This window comes from Fusarium poae (assembly GCF_019609905.1).
Source record: "Fusarium poae strain DAOMC 252244 chromosome Unknown contig_1, whole genome shotgun sequence".
NCBI classification, from domain to species: Eukaryota; Fungi; Ascomycota; class Sordariomycetes; order Hypocreales; family Nectriaceae; genus Fusarium; species Fusarium poae.
This window is the reverse complement of record NW_025408659.1, coordinates 274,348-293,433: the sequence shown is the minus strand read 5'-3', so window position 1 is coordinate 293,433 and position 19,086 is coordinate 274,348. Positions and strand designations below refer to the sequence as shown.

General features: G+C 50.2%; 4 protein-coding genes across 4 annotated transcripts; 2 read left to right on the top strand and 2 right to left on the bottom strand.

The window, feature by feature from the left end:
- Nucleotides 1-4,401: 4,401 nt before the first annotated feature.
- Nucleotides 4,402-4,844, bottom strand: FPOAC1_012904 (uncharacterized protein; the record flags this gene model as incomplete). The annotated part of the gene is made up of 2 exons (XM_044857247.1): nt 4,402-4,751; nt 4,826-4,844. The coding sequence occupies 2 exons, from the start codon at nt 4,842-4,844 to the stop codon at nt 4,402-4,404; spliced, it is 369 nt and encodes a 122-aa protein (XP_044701430.1).
- Nucleotides 4,845-5,265: 421 nt separating this feature from the next.
- On the top strand, nt 5,266-7,580 carry FPOAC1_012903 (uncharacterized protein; the record flags this gene model as incomplete). The annotated part of the gene is made up of 2 exons (XM_044857246.1): nt 5,266-6,930; nt 6,993-7,580. 2 exons carry the CDS (start codon nt 5,266-5,268, stop codon nt 7,578-7,580), a joined length of 2,253 nt encoding a protein of 750 aa, XP_044701429.1.
- A 2,389-nt stretch (nt 7,581-9,969) lies between these two features.
- On the bottom strand, nt 9,970-12,459 carry FPOAC1_012902 (uncharacterized protein; the record flags this gene model as incomplete). Its single annotated transcript, XM_044857245.1, has 1 exon — nt 9,970-12,459. The coding sequence occupies one exon, from the start codon at nt 12,457-12,459 to the stop codon at nt 9,970-9,972; it is 2,490 nt and encodes an 829-aa protein (XP_044701428.1).
- Nucleotides 12,460-14,584: 2,125 nt separating this feature from the next.
- On the top strand, nt 14,585-16,711 carry FPOAC1_012901 (uncharacterized protein; the record flags this gene model as incomplete). Its single annotated transcript, XM_044857244.1, has 2 exons — nt 14,585-14,667; nt 14,719-16,711. The coding sequence occupies 2 exons, from the start codon at nt 14,585-14,587 to the stop codon at nt 16,709-16,711; spliced, it is 2,076 nt and encodes a 691-aa protein (XP_044701427.1).
- Nucleotides 16,712-19,086: the final 2,375 nt, after the last annotated feature.

Genomic DNA, 19,086 nt, shown 5'->3' with positions numbered 1-19,086 from the left:
GGGATCTGATCTCTGCACTCGCTCTCAGGTTTGTTGGCGATGAATGTACTGCCGTGGAACGAGGAAGGACAAGATTCACTATATCATTTCCGTACAGCCCGCAGGGGTCTCGAAAGTTGGACCGATACAACAGTCCACAACGACAACCATGTTTTGAGTGATATCTTGGCTCTGACCGATATTTGACCCATATTTCTGCTGCGACTCACGCCCTGTACTTACCCTGCATATGCACCCCTCGCCTTACCTTTACCAACCCCACAAAGCATGCTGACTGACCCTGGCCGTGACACTGACGTTTGCTTTCCCGACACCCCGGCGGTGGGGAGAGGCTGGGCTTGGCTTGGCTCTCTGTATTGAGCCTTTTTTTCTTCTCTTTTTTGCGGCAAGCACGAGGGATGACCGACATCGTCATGCTCACACACGACAATCAACGGCACAAAATCATTTGTCAGTGAAGTGGGCTCCCGCCTGGGACATCGTTCGTTCAAAGACAGACTGGTCTACGTGGAAGTGATGCGGTCCCGACAAATGACAATTCATCCCTGCCTGTCGTCGATTTCGGCCCTAGGGACTGGCTAAGAATTATTCGAAAGGGTCAGCAAGTAACCACCTAGTACCGGCCGACAGGTGCACCGCCGAAATATTTCGGATCGCTTGAGATAAGCAGTCCTTGGACACTGACGGAACGTGCCTAGCTTCGGTCTAACTTGGATGGTCTGTATCCACATTGTCCGCTAGTCACTTTTAGCTTTGTCGTTAGCTCACATGACATTACAGCGAAGCACACCATATGTACTAGATGCATCAATAATGCGTGAAGGTAGGTACGCAGATGACAAAGCTCAGAGGTCAACGTCAACAGGGATATGACAAAAAGAAGGCAGAGAGAGGGAAGTCACAATACAAAAAGAAGAACTGGCAACAACAAAAAAAATAAAAAGGAAAGGAAAAAGAGATAGGGGAGAAGCGAAAGCCAGAAGCTAGGCCTAAGGTCAGCTTAGCTTGCGAGGCTAGTTCTCGGGCTTAGGCGACGCTAGAGCCGGGAGTCAGTAAGGATGCAATTAGCGCAGACTCCACCATGAGTCCATGATCGTCCTCCAAGGACGACTCAGCAAAAAGACGGTGAGCTTTATGGATCGCAACTACTCTAGTAGTCTCTTTTCTGGCCCCTAATGCGGCAGTTAATCGTCGTAGAGGCGTTGCAGATGGCATGGCTACGCAACACAAGCAGCTTCGCCAACTCATCCGAGCATCGCAAATGTGTTGATGGAGTACTGAAAGAGGAGCTTGGCCCCATGCATGCCGGGGCTCCGCAACTTTCATGACACATACTTTGGCGCTTTAACCGGGCTTTCGTCGAGCAATATCCCGAAGGGGTGGCCCAAGATGCGAACCGAACCAGGACGGGTGTGCTGAGCTGGTTTGCTGATTCCACCGAGAGGTTAGCGTTATTCGCAGACGGTCAAGCGTTGAATTCGACGCATGGCAAAGCCTAACGAACCGATTGACGGCTCTGTCTGTCTAAATGGCATCGATTTGTTTTTGTCAGGATTTTGAAACCTGCTCCTTTCTGAACTATTGACAATGTGAAACGGAAATGCTGGCTATTTCACCCCATAATACTTACGGCTGATACGACGGGCTTTTAGCTGTTACGTAATTGTAATGACGGCACTGATACTACTTCTCCATGTCGCCTTACATGTCTCCGACGGGGTCTTGGGGTCAACGGTAGCGAGAAGCTTCTTGACGTGGCAAATGTGCATTCTCCGAGGTACGCTAGTGCCGCCCTAATAGGCAGGGTAGGGAATCAATCCATCCACGTCATTATCCGGCTTTGTGGATTAACTGAGGGATTTCCTAATTGGACAATTCAGGAACCCGCCGCCGACACCTCATCATTTGTCGGTGCCCAAGTAGAAGGCTGGCGGACTTCGGTATGCCCCTCGTTGTTGGTCGGTAGTTCCAGGTCAAGAGGTAAGTCTGCCATCTCGGTTCACCGACCGTATGAATCGAGTAAAAGAGGAGACATTTGGGTTCAGGCATTATAACGCGTCCGATGTTTTGCATGGGTAGATCTGTTAATGTTTGCGCAGAGGTATAGCAAATATTAACGAAATATATCAGGGTACTCATCCCCATGACTAGCGTCCACGTCAATCCACTCACTCTTTTTAGAAGGCAGGTTCCGTGTTCCCCTTGATGCTAAGTCTTGTCTGGGGTTGAAGATCAGCTTGGCAGCGGACTGATCGATTTGCAGTAGTAGTAGTGTTTCTTATGCCTGGGAGAATGGATCTTAGAGGGCCTGTGGCTACGCTAAATTGTTTAAAATAGCATCGGTTGTCAAGGTTGTAGTCATTTAAGCGGCTATGTCGGGTTAGAATGGAATGAACTTATTCCGCCCGGGGGGATGCATAGCGAGGAAGTGTAAACTTTCAGGGGCCCCATAGGGACACGCCTAGGCGCCTCTCCACTTCTGCACGCGTAGGCGTGCGGATTATGTCAGCCCCCAATTTGGCACAACTCCACAACTGCATTTCTCAGGGGGGTTACCGTTATAGCGCAGACGGCATTTTCTAATAATGTGCTTCCGCCAGAGGGCACATACAACTCGCAAGAGGCTCTACTCACAGCTATCAATAAATGGGCAGCACCAAGAGGATACGCATTCATAACTGGGAGATCGTCGCAATCAACCAGCGGCAGGCAGATTATCACATACGCATATGATCGATAGTGTCGGCCACCAAGCGCCTCAAGGGACCGCCAGCGCAAGACTACTACGCAAGGAACCAACTGCCGGTTCTCTATCATCGCAAAGGAATCCCTAGATAAGACGACTTGGTCTTTAAGGCATCGTCCGGATCCACAATTTTCTTCACACAACCATAAACCAAGTTGGCACAAATCGGCGCACCCAGTCCATCGGCAGCTCTCAGATATAGACAGGTCAACAATCAGCCGCCTTACGAACGCTGGTACAGCGCCAAAAGATATCAGGACTTATATTCGCCAGAACTCAAATACCATTACAACCCAGCAAGATATCTACAACCATATTGCAGATAGCAAACGAGAGCTCTATAAGGGTCAGAGCACTATACATACTTTTGCTAACCAGCTAGACAAGGAAGAGTTCTGGAACCGGATGCAGCTTAACTCAGATAACCGAATCACGGCAGTGTTGTTCGCCCATCCGGAGTCATTGGCATACTTGAAGGCTTACCCAGATCTACTTTTCTTAGACTGCACATACAAAACGAACAAATACGGAATGCCGCTGCTTAATATGATTAATATTAATGCCTGTCAGCAATCCTTCTGTATCGCCTTCGCATTCCTTAATAGCGAGGCTAAGCAGGACTTCATATGGGCCTTAGACCGGCTCAGGTCCCTATATAAACTCTGCAACACAAGGTTTCCATCTATTATTCTAACTGACCGTAATAAGGCCTATATGAACGCTGTAGAGAGCTGCTTTCCGTCTTAGATCTCTCTGCTATGCCTATGGCATGCAAATAAGGCGGTCCTCCGCTATTGCCAGCTAACATTCATACACCTTAAGCAAGGGTCTAAGGCCTATCAGCAAGGTCTAAGCGATTGGAATGACTTTTTCAACCACTGGCATTCAATTATAAGGTCATCAGATGAACATGCATTTGACCAGCGCATACAAGAGCTTGAAAAGCGCTATCTGCCTCAATATCTCAAAGAGGTTAGCTACATCAAGTCCAACTGGCTCAATCCGTACAAAAAAAAGCTCATTAAGGCCTAGGTCAACCAGCACCCTCACTTTAGCAATATGGTCACCTTACGGGTTAAGGGTATCCATGGGCTCCTTAAGAGCCACCTCAAGAAATCTACGCTAGATCTCTTTAAGGCGTGGAGAGCTATAAAACATGCGCTTCTTAATCAATTATCTGAGCTGCAATCCAACCAAGTCAGGCAGCAAATGCGAATACCAATTGAGCTCTCTGGATCACTATATAGTGCCATACGTAGCTGGATATCTCACGAGGCTTTACGCAAAGTTAAAGAACAGCGGAAGCGGCTTATGAAAGAAGACTTGCCTAGTTATACCGGTACGTTCTCTCAATCCCACGGCCTCCCTTGCGCCCACACTCTCAAGGCTCTACAAGAGCAAGGCCAAACCCTTCGCTTAGAGCATTTTCACTCGCATTAGCATTTAATTCGTCATAGTATTCATCAGGTGCTATTGGAGCCTCGACACCGATCTGATCGAATAGCTGCCAATTCTACCACAAGTAAATCGCAATCGAGCACTCAGAGAGAGCCAAGTGCATTTGAGGCAGTCCAGGCAGCAGCGCAGCCAAAAGCACGACCTACATGCAGTAGATGCCACAAATTAGGACACAAGATAACGTCAAAGGCATGCCCTCAACGGTACAAGGGGATTTTATATTTATCATCATCGTCAGCACAGGTAGAAGAAGCAATGCCAGTGGCACTCTCGCCAGCATTATCCGGGGAAGCACGACCAGCAGCAGCAGTATCTACATCTATATCATCTTTACAGGAAGGGGAACCACTGAAAAACCCGTCATCAGGATTATCCGGACACGCTGGGTCTGGCAGGGATAACACTAGCTGCATTATCGTTAGTATAGAGACAGCAGCATCATCGGCAGTGTCATCAGCAAAACCATCGACACAGGGAGGGACGTCGCCAATAGCATCATCTTCAACAGCATCAGTGGCGCCGACACTAAGATATGATGACCCACAAGCTATCTATCGGAGATATATTGCTGCTCGAGATGATTAGTATAAGGCGCAGCCTCATGGGAGCGTCAAAACTAACCAGCAGTATCGGAGGGCATTAGGTCTACCTTTGCGGTATAACAAAGCAAGCTACCAGTGGTGTCTTAAATTAGAGTAAGAAAGAGATTATAGCGTACCTAGATTAGAGTAAAGCAGAAGATAATCGGGTGGAGGCTCAGGTAGCGGCAGAGATAGAAAGCAATCCTTTTTCTAGCAGAAGAGGCATACGCAACATCTGGAAGGCGGCTAAGAATGATAGAAAAGAGCAGCGGGAATTATATTCAGCTTAATAATTAGGAATTCATTGCCGTTCTGAATCTCGGGATTCTAAAACCCGCCAGCCTCAAAACTCGAAATGCAGTTGTAGAGTTGTGCCAAATTGGGGGCTAACATAATCCGCACGCCTACGCGTGCAGAAGTGGAGAGGCGCCTAGGCGTGTCCCTATGGGGCCCCAAACTTTCATGTTTTATTACTTAATCATGACTCCTAAGCTTCCATCTGCGCGCAAACGCGGTAGGCCGTCACTGAACCGCGCCTCTTGGCCCTATGAGGCGTATCCTCCCGGGCGGAATGAATTCAATTCAATGAACCGCGCCTCATCATCACCAGATTATCCAACCCAGCGATCGTTACACGCAGCGCAGCGCATTCATCAAGCATGTGGCATGTGGCCAACTGAGTTCTGCAAAGGTTTTGTACCTGAGACTTGGGGTGTTCGACTTATCGAGAGCCTTTCTACGTTGGTGTCTCTGGTAGTGGCTGCTGAGAACGTGGAGCTCGACCAGGTACGCCATAGATTGAAGGTTTTCGCCACTAGCCATCCGCGCTCAGATCGCCCGCGACTTCGTGAGCTAGATATAGCAAAGGTGCGAACGTGGCTACGTGGGATGGGTATTGATACTAAACAAACACGGCGATGGAATGGACGTGCGGATGATGAGGATCGGACTGCGGAGAGTGACAGAACCAAGGCAAACTCTGAACCGGTTGATGAGATTATCGCTCTAGGCTTTCGAGAAGATCTCAGCAAATACGGAGACAAAAATGAAGAAGAGACTGAAGAAGATCCCGACTTGACTGTCGAAGACGAAGAGAGCGCCCCTCATAAACGAAATCTTTGGTCGCGAAGCAGAGACATCGGTGATATTCAGGATGATGAGCCTATGGAGGACACCATAGCGGCCAATCCTAGGTCTGGGCCTGCTATAATCAATGGACAATCCAGGGGCAGTCCTGTCGCCTCCAGCTCCGCCTCCAACGCAGCCGAGTCAAGCGCTTGCCCTCGGCGCGACTTTCAACCACCATCTCGCTTGGCTCATGATACCTCCCGGAGCTCTATTCGCCGTCCAGAGGGACCAGATGAACAAGCGTCCGCGCCTTCTGCTGCTACAACTCCACGGGCTCTTCAAAGCTCGACGCAGCCACGCGAACCACCAAGCTCCCAAACGACGGCGCCTCTCACCTCTGCTTCTCAGAACGCCCAGGGCGCTCAACGATCTGGTGTGCAACCGCTCAAGCAAACAGCGTCATCTGTTCCGGGCCATCCTCAGACTCCCGTGTCTTTTCCTGCGACAACTCCACAGGGCACTACGCGTCCTCCGCAACAACAAGGCAGCCAGGGACCAGCAACCGCGGCTCAGAACTCTGTACAGCTTCGCGCACAATCATCAGCATCTCTACCCACCCCCCAGAGCGCGCGACAGCCTGACCAACAATCAAGTAGCCAGCCATCCATGTCCGGAACGAGTTCTCAAAGCCCCTCGACTCCTCGCGCACAAGCCAGCTCGCAGCCAGCACTGTCTCGTTGTACCGGCACTACTTCTCAGGCCTCCCAGAGCTTTCAGCACCAACCGAACCACCGACCATCGGCGTCTATCAATGCGACTCCTCAAGCATCTCTACACTCCCACCTAGAAGGCAGTCAACCATCGACACCTCGTCCCATCGCCCCTGCTAGGGCTAACAAGCGCCCTGCTCCGTCATCGCCAGTAAACACATTTACATCCACCAACAACTTCATCAACCGGACAGCGGCGAGCAGTTCAGAATCACTTACAGCCCCTTCAACCAAAAGACAAAAGGCTGCTGATGTTCTACGTTCAAGTACACAGGTGACTGGATCATTGGATTGGAACGCTCTTCTTGTAAGTAACATTTGCAAATTCAGTCAATCAGATGTTGTCATCATAAACTAACATCCCTTCAGCCCACCGGAGACGGATTCAGAGCAAGCTTGAAGGCTGCCTCGGCTGCCTTATTTCCTCATATCAAGAGCTTCCAAGAACTTTTAACATCCATCAATGACGAACACTGCCGACTCACCGCATTTGAGCGCAGCCTCAGACCTACAAAGAACGAGCAAGCAAAGGAACAGGAAAAAGCCCAAGACGCGCTCAAGGATGTCGAGAAATCAATGGCCACCGAGAACAAGTTGCTCAGGGACCTGGAAGATCTCTACAACAAATATCCTGGAGATAACGAACTTCGCACGTTCCTGGATAAACGAAGACGAACGGTTCGCGAACATGAAGAGGTATATACCGCAGTCAAAATCCAACTTGACAAGAGTGCTTCTGGGCTTTTCAAAACCGATAGCAAGATTGCGTTGGCTACCAAGAGGATTGGGCAGCTTGAAGCCGAGAAGGCCGAGGTCATGAAAGAGAAGATGGGGATTGATACGGCGGCGAAACGATTGATGCTTATGTCTCGTTTTATGGAACCCGGCTGGCAAGCTAGACTGGCTATGGTTGAGGAGGCTTTGGGAGAAGAAGTTATGCAGTTTTCATTTTCATAGGGGTTTCATTGTTGTGAGTGGTGGTTGGAGTTGTAATATAGGGATATCAGCTTTACTAAGCGTGACGTTGGTGTGGAGGAGATATCTTTAGCTTATTCGGACAAGCATCGTATTGAAAGAAACCTACCGAGATGAGATGGACTTGGTGTCATCGCCCAGAGGCTGAAAGAACTGCATGAAACGGATAAGGGATTGAGTGCTGTTACGCTGAGATTATGTTAGGGTCGTCATGTATTTAAGAGATGGTTCTCGACGAACTGACTCCAGACAATACCTAGTTATAAAAGAAGATACAAGCCACCAGTTCTAACTTCAGGCTGCAAGCAAAATAATAAAGATCACCATCTCCGGTCAACAGACTGTCACTAGAGTCTCGACGTCATTAATAAGTTTTGAGTAACTTGAACTAACGTTCATATCTCAATTATGACTATTCCTTCATCCACCAAACCCAATCTGTTCTCATCATCATCAAAGCCAACCTGTTGAATATTGGAGGGTTCACCTTCAACTTCGGGATTAAAGTCTGAAGTCTTCAGCAGATCGTAGGACTTTCACCTTAATATCTGACAGTTCGTCAAGTTGATGTATCGAAATTAAAATCGAATCGACTGGTCGATCAATTTCGAAGCTTGAAGACTGGATTCGAGGCGCTTGTGGATCTTTTATGGTGAATATGCCGACGTCTTTTCAAAGGCGTTTCTGATGGAATGTCGCGAGTTTGATATGGATAGCGCTTCATAATAGGCTGCATGTACATTAAGTGGCAAAACTTGATATAAAGAAAGGATTCGCGGAGAAGCAGGAAGGAAAGCAAACAGGGTAGCCAGTTAGTACCCCTCGGGTACTACCCCAGATAGATGTTAGAAGCTTAGCAGGTGTACGTACATACACTAGAGGAGGAGTAGGCAGCGCATGGACATCTAAACCTGAGAGTAGGTGTGATAACCACAACATAGGTAACGGAACTGGCTGTATATAGGGATCGACGAGAACCTAGCCATAAACTGCTACACGTTAACAAGATGGAAGGGCGCACAGACAGACACCTACCCTTTGGGCTTGGAAGTATGGAACAAGTCGTGAGAGGCAGTACTTGAGTGGTAGTAAGCAGAGAATCATTAAAACGTCTATAATTCTGCCCCTGCCTGACCTTACCAAATCCTACTAGTTCCCCTTAACAATCCTGTTGGCTGAGTCTTTCCAAACACAACCGAAAACCGACAACCTAAACCCATCATTGATCCCTACATACGCAACGGATAGCCTGGGATGGAATTTGACTGTGAAATATGCTAAAGAAAGTAGGATGCAATACGCAAACGAGCATTAAAATGGCATTGATGCATATCAGCAGATTCCTCACGCTTTGGCCTACCCTTACGCCTTATTTATCCGCATCTTCTACTGTCGTCGATTTTGGACGCATTTTGATTGTCATTTTTGGCCAGCATCGAGATTTGACAGAGACGTTTACGGCCCTTCTAGCCCTGTCCCTACTTACATAGCGGATCTTCAAATCTCATTATACATCTTCTTTTATGCTCCAACCTCCCACATATCTTCATTATGTATTAGGCACTCGCTTCCTAAATATCAGAGATCTATCATAATTGCTCGCCATGGATAAATGCCGACGCCGCCGGCCACCCTAGATCGACACAGCGCATTCTGGCTTTGAAAACTGGCCCAACACAGAGCCTGATTCCTGTTCGTTTCTTAAGCTGCCAAAAGACGCGAGGAGCCTTATCTGAACCAAAGAGAAGATGTCAGACACAATCTCGCAGCTGCCAAACGAGATTCTACGAATCATTATGGAAAATGTTGGGTACTCCCCCAATTTATCTCCTTTTGTTAGTGCATTGTCACCGGAACAAGTGGGACAGAAGGTTATCTAGTAAGGCCTCACTGATACAGAGCTCAGGTCACCTCGATCAGAGATCTTAAATCAGCAACTGAAGTCTCGAAAAGAATCCGGAGCGTTTGTCTACCAATATTTTGGCAGTCCGTCGAGATTAGACCCAAAGGAATCTCACACTATATAGACCTCCCCGGCTTACCACTGCTCTATCTGTCCCCAATATCTTCGAAGTACATCAAACACCTGCATTTCCGAAAAAGCCTAGGAGTCTGTTGGCAATTTTATCAATGTCCTCATTCCGACGGACCCCGCAAGGCAGATCTGGACCTCTGCTTCGCGCTAACCCCAAGTGTGGGGTTGGGGTTAGTTTTAGCCAATAAACAGCCGGGCCCCAGTCCACTCGATTCAAGTCCAAATTTTGAGCGAAATTATCCATTTTGGTGGCCGATTACTGTTCAATCGCCTCTTAATAGTTCCTAGGGTGATTGACTGTAGATTTACTAGCAAAGTGCTCTCGCGATCCGTGTCCTATGGCTTAGCATTCCACTCCAAGAACGCCGTCTTTGCCAACCGGATATCCTCTAAAAAGCTTTGACTTGACCGACTTCGCTTGCTCGAATCACCAGTTACCTTCTTGCCATCCATCGTCTCCGACTGCCACGCTCGCTTGTTCGGCACCAGCTGCGCCAGCGGACGTCGAGGCGGGTTGAGCAGCAAAGCCCGTTCAAAGTCGATCACCATAATCCCGCCGGTCTCGGGATTGAATAACATGTTTGCGAGCCTCACGTCTTTGTGGACCACGCGCTCTCGATGCATGGCTCTCAAGGACCGAATGGCCTCGCCTTCGAGCGACCTGCCCATGTCGCCAGCCCTCTGCGCTCCGTCGACGCTGCAGCCTCCCCAGGACAAAAATGTCAAGTGCACCACGTAGACCCGGTGGTCGTAGTAGTAAGTCTTGTTCATCGATCGAAGGTCAACCGCACCCAGGAAAACGGGCACGTGGACGCCTTGCACTGGCTTGAGACGCTCGTAGACAGCAGCCTCGTGCTGGAGATCTTTGATGAAAGCCCGCACCGTGCCCTTGCTGACAAAGGTGTAGCCATGAGCAAGTAGGGTCACTTGGAAAAGCACACCCCGCGCACCACCTTCCCCCAATGGCCTGATCCCGTCGTCGAGAGACTGTTCCAGCTGCTTCCGGAGTAGGCGAAGCCACTCCTTGTGGTCGACAGGATGACGTGCGCGGGCGGTAGCGCAGCTCCCGCAGTGAAGCGCCACGTTCGGGCACTTTGGGTCAAGAAAACCACCCTTGACCATCCCGAGAAGACATTTCTGCGTACAGTACTGCCGACCCTGCTCGCCGTCTCGCGCGGCGGCCGCAACGCTCAGTCGCCGGCTCCGCCTGGTTCCTTGTCTTGTGTTTCGTCCAGTTGGCGTAGGCGTGTCCGGTGGCCTGGATGCCGACTCGTCATCAGATGGTTCCGGCTTGCCGTCCTTCCTCAACGACCCCTCGCCAATCTGGCACTTGGCAGTTCGACGCGTCCTTCTGCGCGGCAAGGCCGGCGACCGATCGACATCCTTGTAGGTGGTAGGTTCATGGCCAGGAGAGTAGGCTGACGACACCGATCGTTCATTTTCTGGGATAGAACGGAATGTCGATTCGAAGTCCTCAGACCACCTCTTCAAGCCATTCATAGCTTTTTGACGTTCCTCCTGGCGAATCTCCCGTCGCTCTCCAGGCGCACCGAGAGCCATGAGGGTGAACGCTAGATATTGACCGACAGCCGTGCATATATGGAGGTTGTTTGGATGTGCCGACACCTCCGGACCAGGCTCTGCTAGATGATAGTACAGAGTCTCAGGGTCGCCCCAGTCGATGTTGAGAAACACAATAGCCTCGCCAGTAGTAAGAAGACCATACCCAAGGCCGCTTTCAATCATGTAGTGATACGTCTGCGTGATGGCAGATGCCGTCAGCTTCTCCGCGTGGTACTGGAAACGCGCGTCAGGGTTAATAGAAGTTGGAATCGTCCTTCGGTTCACAACTTCCCTGTAGATGTCCATGGGGCGGAGACCGAGGCGAAGGTGCGGAGCGGTCAGCTTGTGGGGCGGCTTGTACTCGGAAACGTAAACCATTGTGCGCTGGGAAGACGGCGTGTTGTCGGATCGATAGACGCAGATTTGATCCGGCCGCAACTGGTTGAGATCTATTCCGTGGTCCGGCGTCCGCGGCGGCGTCGATGGGGTCTCCCTCTCAACCACTTCTTCGGCAACATCGCTGAGGGCATGGGGATGGTTCTCAAAGACGACACCATCTCCGATCTGAAAATCCCTGCCGACCTCTTCGACCTGTTTAAGATGTTGTACGATGGCCCTAACCGGATCCTCCACGCTATTATGTAGGAAATATTCGAGCGTCTTCTCGTCTCCTATCGGTCGTTGGGAGACCCGGTTCCCCATGCCGGCCAGGAAGTTTCGGTTCTCGAAAAGGCGGCTTTCGGTAGGAAATGAATGGTGCAGTGTACCGAAGGTGACCCTCTGTTGATGAAGGAAGTTGGGCCATGGCCTGAGGTTTTTAGGACACCACTTGTTACGCGGGTTGGTCAACGGGCCCTTTGAGGTCAGTTTTGGATCTGTTTCGATGGCGAAGCGAGAGAAGACGGAATCATGGCAAGCTGCAATGTATTCGTCAAGCGTCGTGAGTCGTGTGTGTTCCTCTGCTTCCTCGGCGCGTTGCTGTTCCCTCTCGGCGCGTTGCTGTTCCCTCTCGGCGCGTTGCTGTTCCCTCTCGGCGCGTTGCTGTTCCCTCTCGGCGCGTTGCTGTTCCCTCTCGGCGCGTTGTCGCTCCTCCTGTCGTTCTCTCTCTGCTTCCTCGGCGCGTTGCTGTTCCCTCTCGGCGCGTTGTCGCTCCTCCTGTCGTTCTCTCTCTGCTCCCTCGGCGCGTTGTCGCTCCTCCTCCGCGCGCTGCTCAGCTTCTCGTAGGAGTCTTGTCAATTCCTCTATACTCGATGGTCCATCCATGATATATAGGATTGATGTCGTGGTGAGGAGTGATTTCGAAGGGTGGATATTTGTGTCGTAAACGTTTGTATTGTGTTTTGATGTTTTGAGCTAATTAAAATGGAGCTACACTACGTTGCGAAGGGTTACCCGCCGGAAATCATTTCGAGGGCGGCCAATACATGGGCTAGGTGCCCAAATTATGTCAGCAATCGTCGCCCCGATTTGATCCGTAAGGCTGTTTAACCGATTGGCCCCGCCCTGTGAGGCCTCCCGCTCGCACCCTGTCTGAAGCCGATCCCGTTGAGCACTGGCCTGGTTCGCGGAATAGACACTCCGATATGTATACTACTTCATCAGAGATTGGTGCCACTTCAACTGGTTCTTTTGGTCTCACTCCTCCCGGCTAGCCAACGAGTAAATGATTTTCTTTTGGCCATTACTACGCCGGCGTGACAGAATGGCTACACCGGCGTCACTCTTATACAGGCAGGCGTTTCTTTTATGGCTTCTGATTCGCTCTTTTTTCCTTCGACCCACAGGTACATCCACGCAAAGGCGGTGAAGGCAGCTCCCCCTTAAAAAGTCCTTGCTTTTGGTAAAGAACCAATCGGGTCAACCAGTTCTAAAGCGAACATCACAACAAGGTCTAGTTTTCACTGCAGAACCAGGCCAATTCAAGTATGCCCTAGAGGGTAGTTATCTATCTCGCTATCCTCTACCTACTATCGAAGGAAGTCCCTCCTTTTCTTAATACCTGATGAGGAGAGGCTGTTCAGACAGTTCTGGTATCATCGTGAGACATCTTTCCTTGAGGTGGCTGCCTGCCATTTCTCCAACACTACACACAGTGTTGGCAGAAGCTAAATGCACTAACAAAAAGGGATGGACCAATCAGAAGCCGTAGAAATGACGCCTGTGTAAGAGTCACGCTGGTGTAGCCATTTTGTCACCCCGGTGTAGTAATTACCTTTCTTTTAGCCAGTCATATGTTGAAGTAAGCATTTACTAGAAGGTGAATGTCGTAAAATCATACGACTATACTGCAGGAGGCCCACCGTTTACTGGGCACATGTAAAGTAACGGTTTATGGCTATTCTGGCCTGATCATTTCCCCTCTTTTAGACCTAATTAAAGCTTCCTTCGTCATATGAATCTGACTATTCCTACCCGCCTATCAAGTAGACACATGTATCTATAAGTCTCTACTCCAAAACTTACAAAGAGAATGTTATTGCGAAGAGGAAGGTGTACATGTACAATACTGTAATCCATTCATGCAATCTACCAAGGTTCGCACTACCTGCTGCCACCAGAACGCGGAGGTGGACGCATAGACCGGTCCGCCACAGAAGATTGTCATACTTTTACCGTCATGCAGCTAAGACGCTTATACATAACCCGTTCTAGGAAAAGGTCTTCTGCATGAGGCCATAACTCACTCATAGATCCCTTCTAAAGCCAGTGGCTTAGCTACCAAACAGAATAAGACATACTGATATATCAATGCCTTTAACATGTAGTTATCTATAATTAGAGAGGTGGTATGTTGAAGGATGATTGTATTTTGAGAGTTCACTTTCAGCTTACTGCAAGAAGTTGTGCCGTGTCTCAACCGCATGCGGGCAATTTCGTGGAGAGCTGAAAGGCTGGAAATAGGCTCTGTTATTGTCGATCTTCTGCCAGCTACCCAAGCGGGTTATGTGGCGTTTCCGCCGGCTGTAGATCAGTCCGAAATAAGTACATACGTTGTGTGTTTTAGGCCGAGTAGGGAGAAATTAGGGATGAGATACTTTTGGCAAAGTACCTCAGGAAATTGGCTTCCAAGCAGACCCCTCAACGGTGTGAATCGGGAAAACTAGAGCTTTGTCGAGGTGCATGGTTTAGCGTAGTTTTCCCAGAAGGAATGAACTATATTATATCACACTTATGTCATTGGAATGAAGTGCGCCTTTGAGGTTTCCGGAGCTTGTTAATAACCTTCGTGTGGGCCGTTGACCCGGCGTTTTTCATTCTACTCCGAGTCTCTTTGTCAATGCTTCTATATATCGGGGTGCTCCTTCTACCACCAATCTACCTATATAGCGCGACGGGCTTTTATTATCTAGATTTAACATAGTTCAGCCCTTATCCAACACTCACAAACATGTCTAACGACCCGGTCAACAAGCAAAGAGAGGCCGCAGCACCCTTTTGGGATGGCGAACCAGACAGCAGGCCAGAACACTCGTTAGGAATTTGAGTTCTCTCTTTGAAGACTGTCAACTGACAATGCAACAGGCCTTACGCCAGTCAAGTCTGTGCGGTATACTTCCAAGGAAATGGACCCCTCCATATCCCTCACGCATTCCTGCATCAGAGTGTCGAGCTTACTTCCCGATGCGTCCCGACAGACTGTTTCTCTTCGTCGTTACGCGACCTTCACTTGGACGATATCGACTACAATACCGGCCATGTCCTTATTCACTTTATGACCACCGGCAGGTATCAATGCCTGAAGCCACAGGGAGAGACTATTATGATGAGGTATGCATCCGAGTTTACAACTGCACTCCGCGTGTACGCCGCAGCCCAATCCTTTCAATTGCCCTCTCTTCGTGATCTGGCAAGAAGAGAGATGATCGCGCTCGGCGACAGGTTGAGCTTGCTTTCCTTGGTTGATATCATGGAAGAGTCAAGTCTGTCATTGAGCACTCTCCCGGGAATAGCCGCGTATGTTGAGTCGCGCATCCTTGCTTTTGCCGAGAACATTACCTATCCAACTTCAGAAAAGGTACTCTCAGAGATTGGAACTCCCAACACGCCCAGCATGGAACTTTTAAAGGCTATTCTGCTGCTTCAAACTTCAAAAGTATCTCTACGTGATGATTCACTTCGGAAGGAGGAACCCGTAGAGATTCTCCGAGGTCTCAGCGATACCGGACCCATAGTAAAAGGCAAGGCTTCGGATGTGAATCAAGTTATGAAGGAAGCCGAGGAGCAAGCAGCTAAGAGGGCCGAAGAAAAGGCTTCTGCTGCCGCTATTGCCGTGGCGCAAAGAATTGCTGAGGCTCAGGCGACTGAAGCAGTTCATGAAGAGGGGGAAATTGCTTGCTTATTAGCAAAAAAGGCACGCAAAGGCAAGCTTCTTAAAAAAGACCAAGAGAGACTTTCCGCACTCGAGCATAATGCCGCAAAGAGAGTTGAAGCTCGAGCTGCTCGTGACATTGCGGAAGCAAAAACTGCCCACGCATTAAGTGCCCCCGCTGCAGACAAGGTCGACCTTTCGCTGTTGTGGGCCGCCAGGAATGGAAGCGAGGCCATGGTCAAGATGCTCCTCGATACGGGCAAGGTCGACCATGATGCGAAAGATTACATTGGCTGGACGCCGCTGTCGTTGGCCGCCAGGAATGGAAGCGAGGCCGTGGTCAAGATGCTCCTCGATACGGGCAAGGTCGACCTTGATGCGAAAGACAAGAGCGGCCGGACGCCACTGTCGTTGGCCGCCAGGAATGGACATGAGGCCGTGGTCAAGATGCTCCTCGATACGGGCAAGGTCGACCTTGATGCGAAAGACACAGAGTATGGCCAGACGCCGCTGTCGTGGGCCGCCGAGAATGGACACAAGGCCGTAGTCAAGATACTCCTCGATACGGGCAAGGTCGACCATGATGCGAAAGATTACATTGGCTGGACGCCACTGTCGTTGGCCGCCAGGAATGGACACGAGGCCGTGGTCAAGATGCTCCTCGATACGGGCAAGGTCGACCTTGATGCGAAAGACAAGAGCGGCCGGACGCCACTGTCGTTGGCCGCCAGGAATGGACACGAGGCCGTGGTCAAGATGCTCCTCGATACGGGCAAGGTCGACCTTGATGCGAAAGACAAGAGCGGCCGGACGCCACTGTCGTGGGCCGCCAGGAATGGACACGAGGCCGTGGTCAATATGCTCCTCGATACGGGCAAGGTCGACCATGATGCGAAAGATTACATTGGCTGGACGCCACTGTCGTTGGCCGCCAGGAATGGACACGAGGCCGTGGTCAAGATGCTCCTCGACACGGGCAAGGTCGACGTTGATGCGAAAGATATAGAGTATGATCGGACGCCGCTGTCGTGGGCCGCCGAGAATGGACATGAGGCCGTAGTCAAGATGCTCGTCGATACGGGCAAGGTCGACCATGATGCGAAAGACAAGAGCGGCCGGACGCCACTGTCGTTGGCCGCCAGGAATGGACACGAGGCCGTGGTCAAGATGCTCCTCGACACGGGCAAGGTCGACCTTGATGCATAAGATTTCTACAGCATTGAGTACTTGCACCTTCCGGTCCAAAAAAAACATGCTCTTTGCAAGTCTAGGGTGGGGCTACCTGGGTACATGGCTCTATCTCATAAGCAGATGTTCTGTCAGAATTTGGCCGCCTTATGGGTGCGTAAACAATTTCTGGCTTAGCGAATGAAGTACTTAGAAATACCGCTGCTGCCTGAGTTCCGGGGTGCGAATGTGGGGGAATGGAGACAGGTCGACAGTGCGAGTCATAAGTACTGTCGCTAACATTAATGCCTTGATGCATCCGGTAACCCTAGTTCTATTATGAATGGTCCAAGCGAATGCCTTGTTACTAAAACTTCTGCTACGCACTGCCGCTCATGGGAGGACAGCCCGGAGCATATGTGCGCTATCGCCCATACCCACTCTGATATGGTCAAAGTTGCCGTAGGCTAGGTCCAGGCTGGCGATCAATTCAATTCCATCAATTTCGCCCTCGCGTGGCGTTGCGTTGACAGCTTACTCAGCATTTGGCCCGTGGAGTTGAACCACCGCATCTGCAAATTGAATTGGTGGCGTTGAATTGAACATGTTGAACCTCATACGCCCCCCGAGATGCCCAACACGTTATTCGCCATCGTCTCGGCCATCTTCCTCTGTCTCCCATATAATGCTACTCCCAACCTCATCTGATACGTCAACCAACGTATCCACCGCGTCGATTAGGCCATTCCGCACCCATGACCTTAGCGTCTGTGTCATCCCTATCGTGCTAGCCTCCAGTCGAGTCCGCAGCGGTGAGACCATTTGCCCAGCAACACTAAACAAACGCTCGCACTCTGCCGACATAGGCGGTACCGAAAGCAGGTCAAGAGCCATTCGCGACAGTCGAGGGTAATCTTTCCGTCTCTCCCACCAATATTGGATGGGATCCGTGACAAGAGGGTCGCTCTTAACGTCCGGACTCGACAGCCAGTGGTCATATTCATCATGGTCTGCGTTCACTGACCTATCAAAAGGACATCTGCCTGCTAGAGACGAAGTTCTGTGTGCTCGGTGTCTTTCGAGAGCACTCATTGCCTTTAAACGCTTGAATGGAGGTTCCTCATCTGAATTCGAAACATTCGGTAGTGATTTATACTCTTCCTCCCACAGAGTCTTCACCATTCTTTTTGCCTCCTGAAGCCATGGCAGCTGTGCTTTGCCGGTCCACGTATTCTCGAAATATCCCCAACGTGAGGCCGGATTTAGAATGGCGGAAGCATAGTACCTAAGCTGGCGTCTCGTCCAGTTTCGTATAGTACTCGTTCAACTTATCCCACCCCAGGTTGATGTTTATCCTGAAGTGCTCAGGATCCGGGTAATTCTCTGCTGCTGCTTTCCACTCCTCCAGACGTTCCATCAGAAATTCATACGTTGAAGCAACATCCCACATATTGCCATATGCCTCAATACGGCCACCTTTACGTACCTGGCTCTGAGCATCTCCTTCAAGCATCCGGAGTGCCTCCTCGAAACCAAGCAGCACCTTGTCCATCAACTCAATTACTTTCCAGTCCTTCTCCCCAAGAAGACTCTCCTCCCGGAGACAGAGCGGTATCTCTTCCCTCCGTCTAGCCCCGTTGCGGCATTCCTTGTTGAATTCAAGCGTGACCTTCTCAACTAGGTCCTCCAGAAAAGGACGCAACAAGAGACCGCGTCGCATCATATACAGGGTCGACAACCACCGCGTCTGGTTATCGCGAACAACGTCGACAGGCTTCCTTGCTCGAATCTTGGGGTTGTCAGAATGCTGAAAAAGTTCTTCCTGCAGCGCACGGAGACGATAGGTCAACTTGTCAGACCGATGGATCCAATGGACCAGGTTATGGAGCTTCCCAATGGGACCTTTCTTTCGCCAGGTCTCGTGCTGGGCAGCGCCAGAAACAGATTCTCCATCAATTTCTGCTTCAAAAGCCTCAGCTTTGTACCCAAACAACAGGGCTTTCACCACCAAGTTGAGCACATGGCCGAAGCATCGCACTCTCCGTTTCTTCGGATCGAATCCCAGCGCCTCCGCAATGTCCTCCATTGCTGTATCCATATTCCCGGCGTTGTCAAGCGTGATGTACCCCACCCTATCGAGTATCTCATAGCTCTCCAAGATCTCGAGGATCTGGGCTGCAATATTTCCCCCCGAATGGCAATTCTTCAACTCCGGTAGGCCAAGGACCAACTTCGACGGGATTCCATTTTTGTCAACATAAAAGCAGACAATCCCATACAGAGCATGCCGATTCCTTGAACGCCAGCCATCGAACGCAATATGAATTTGACCTGGAACACTCCTCAGGTGGTCGATTATGCGTGTCTTTTGTTGGAGATGAAGGTCGATGATTCGCCTTCGAACCGTGTCATGA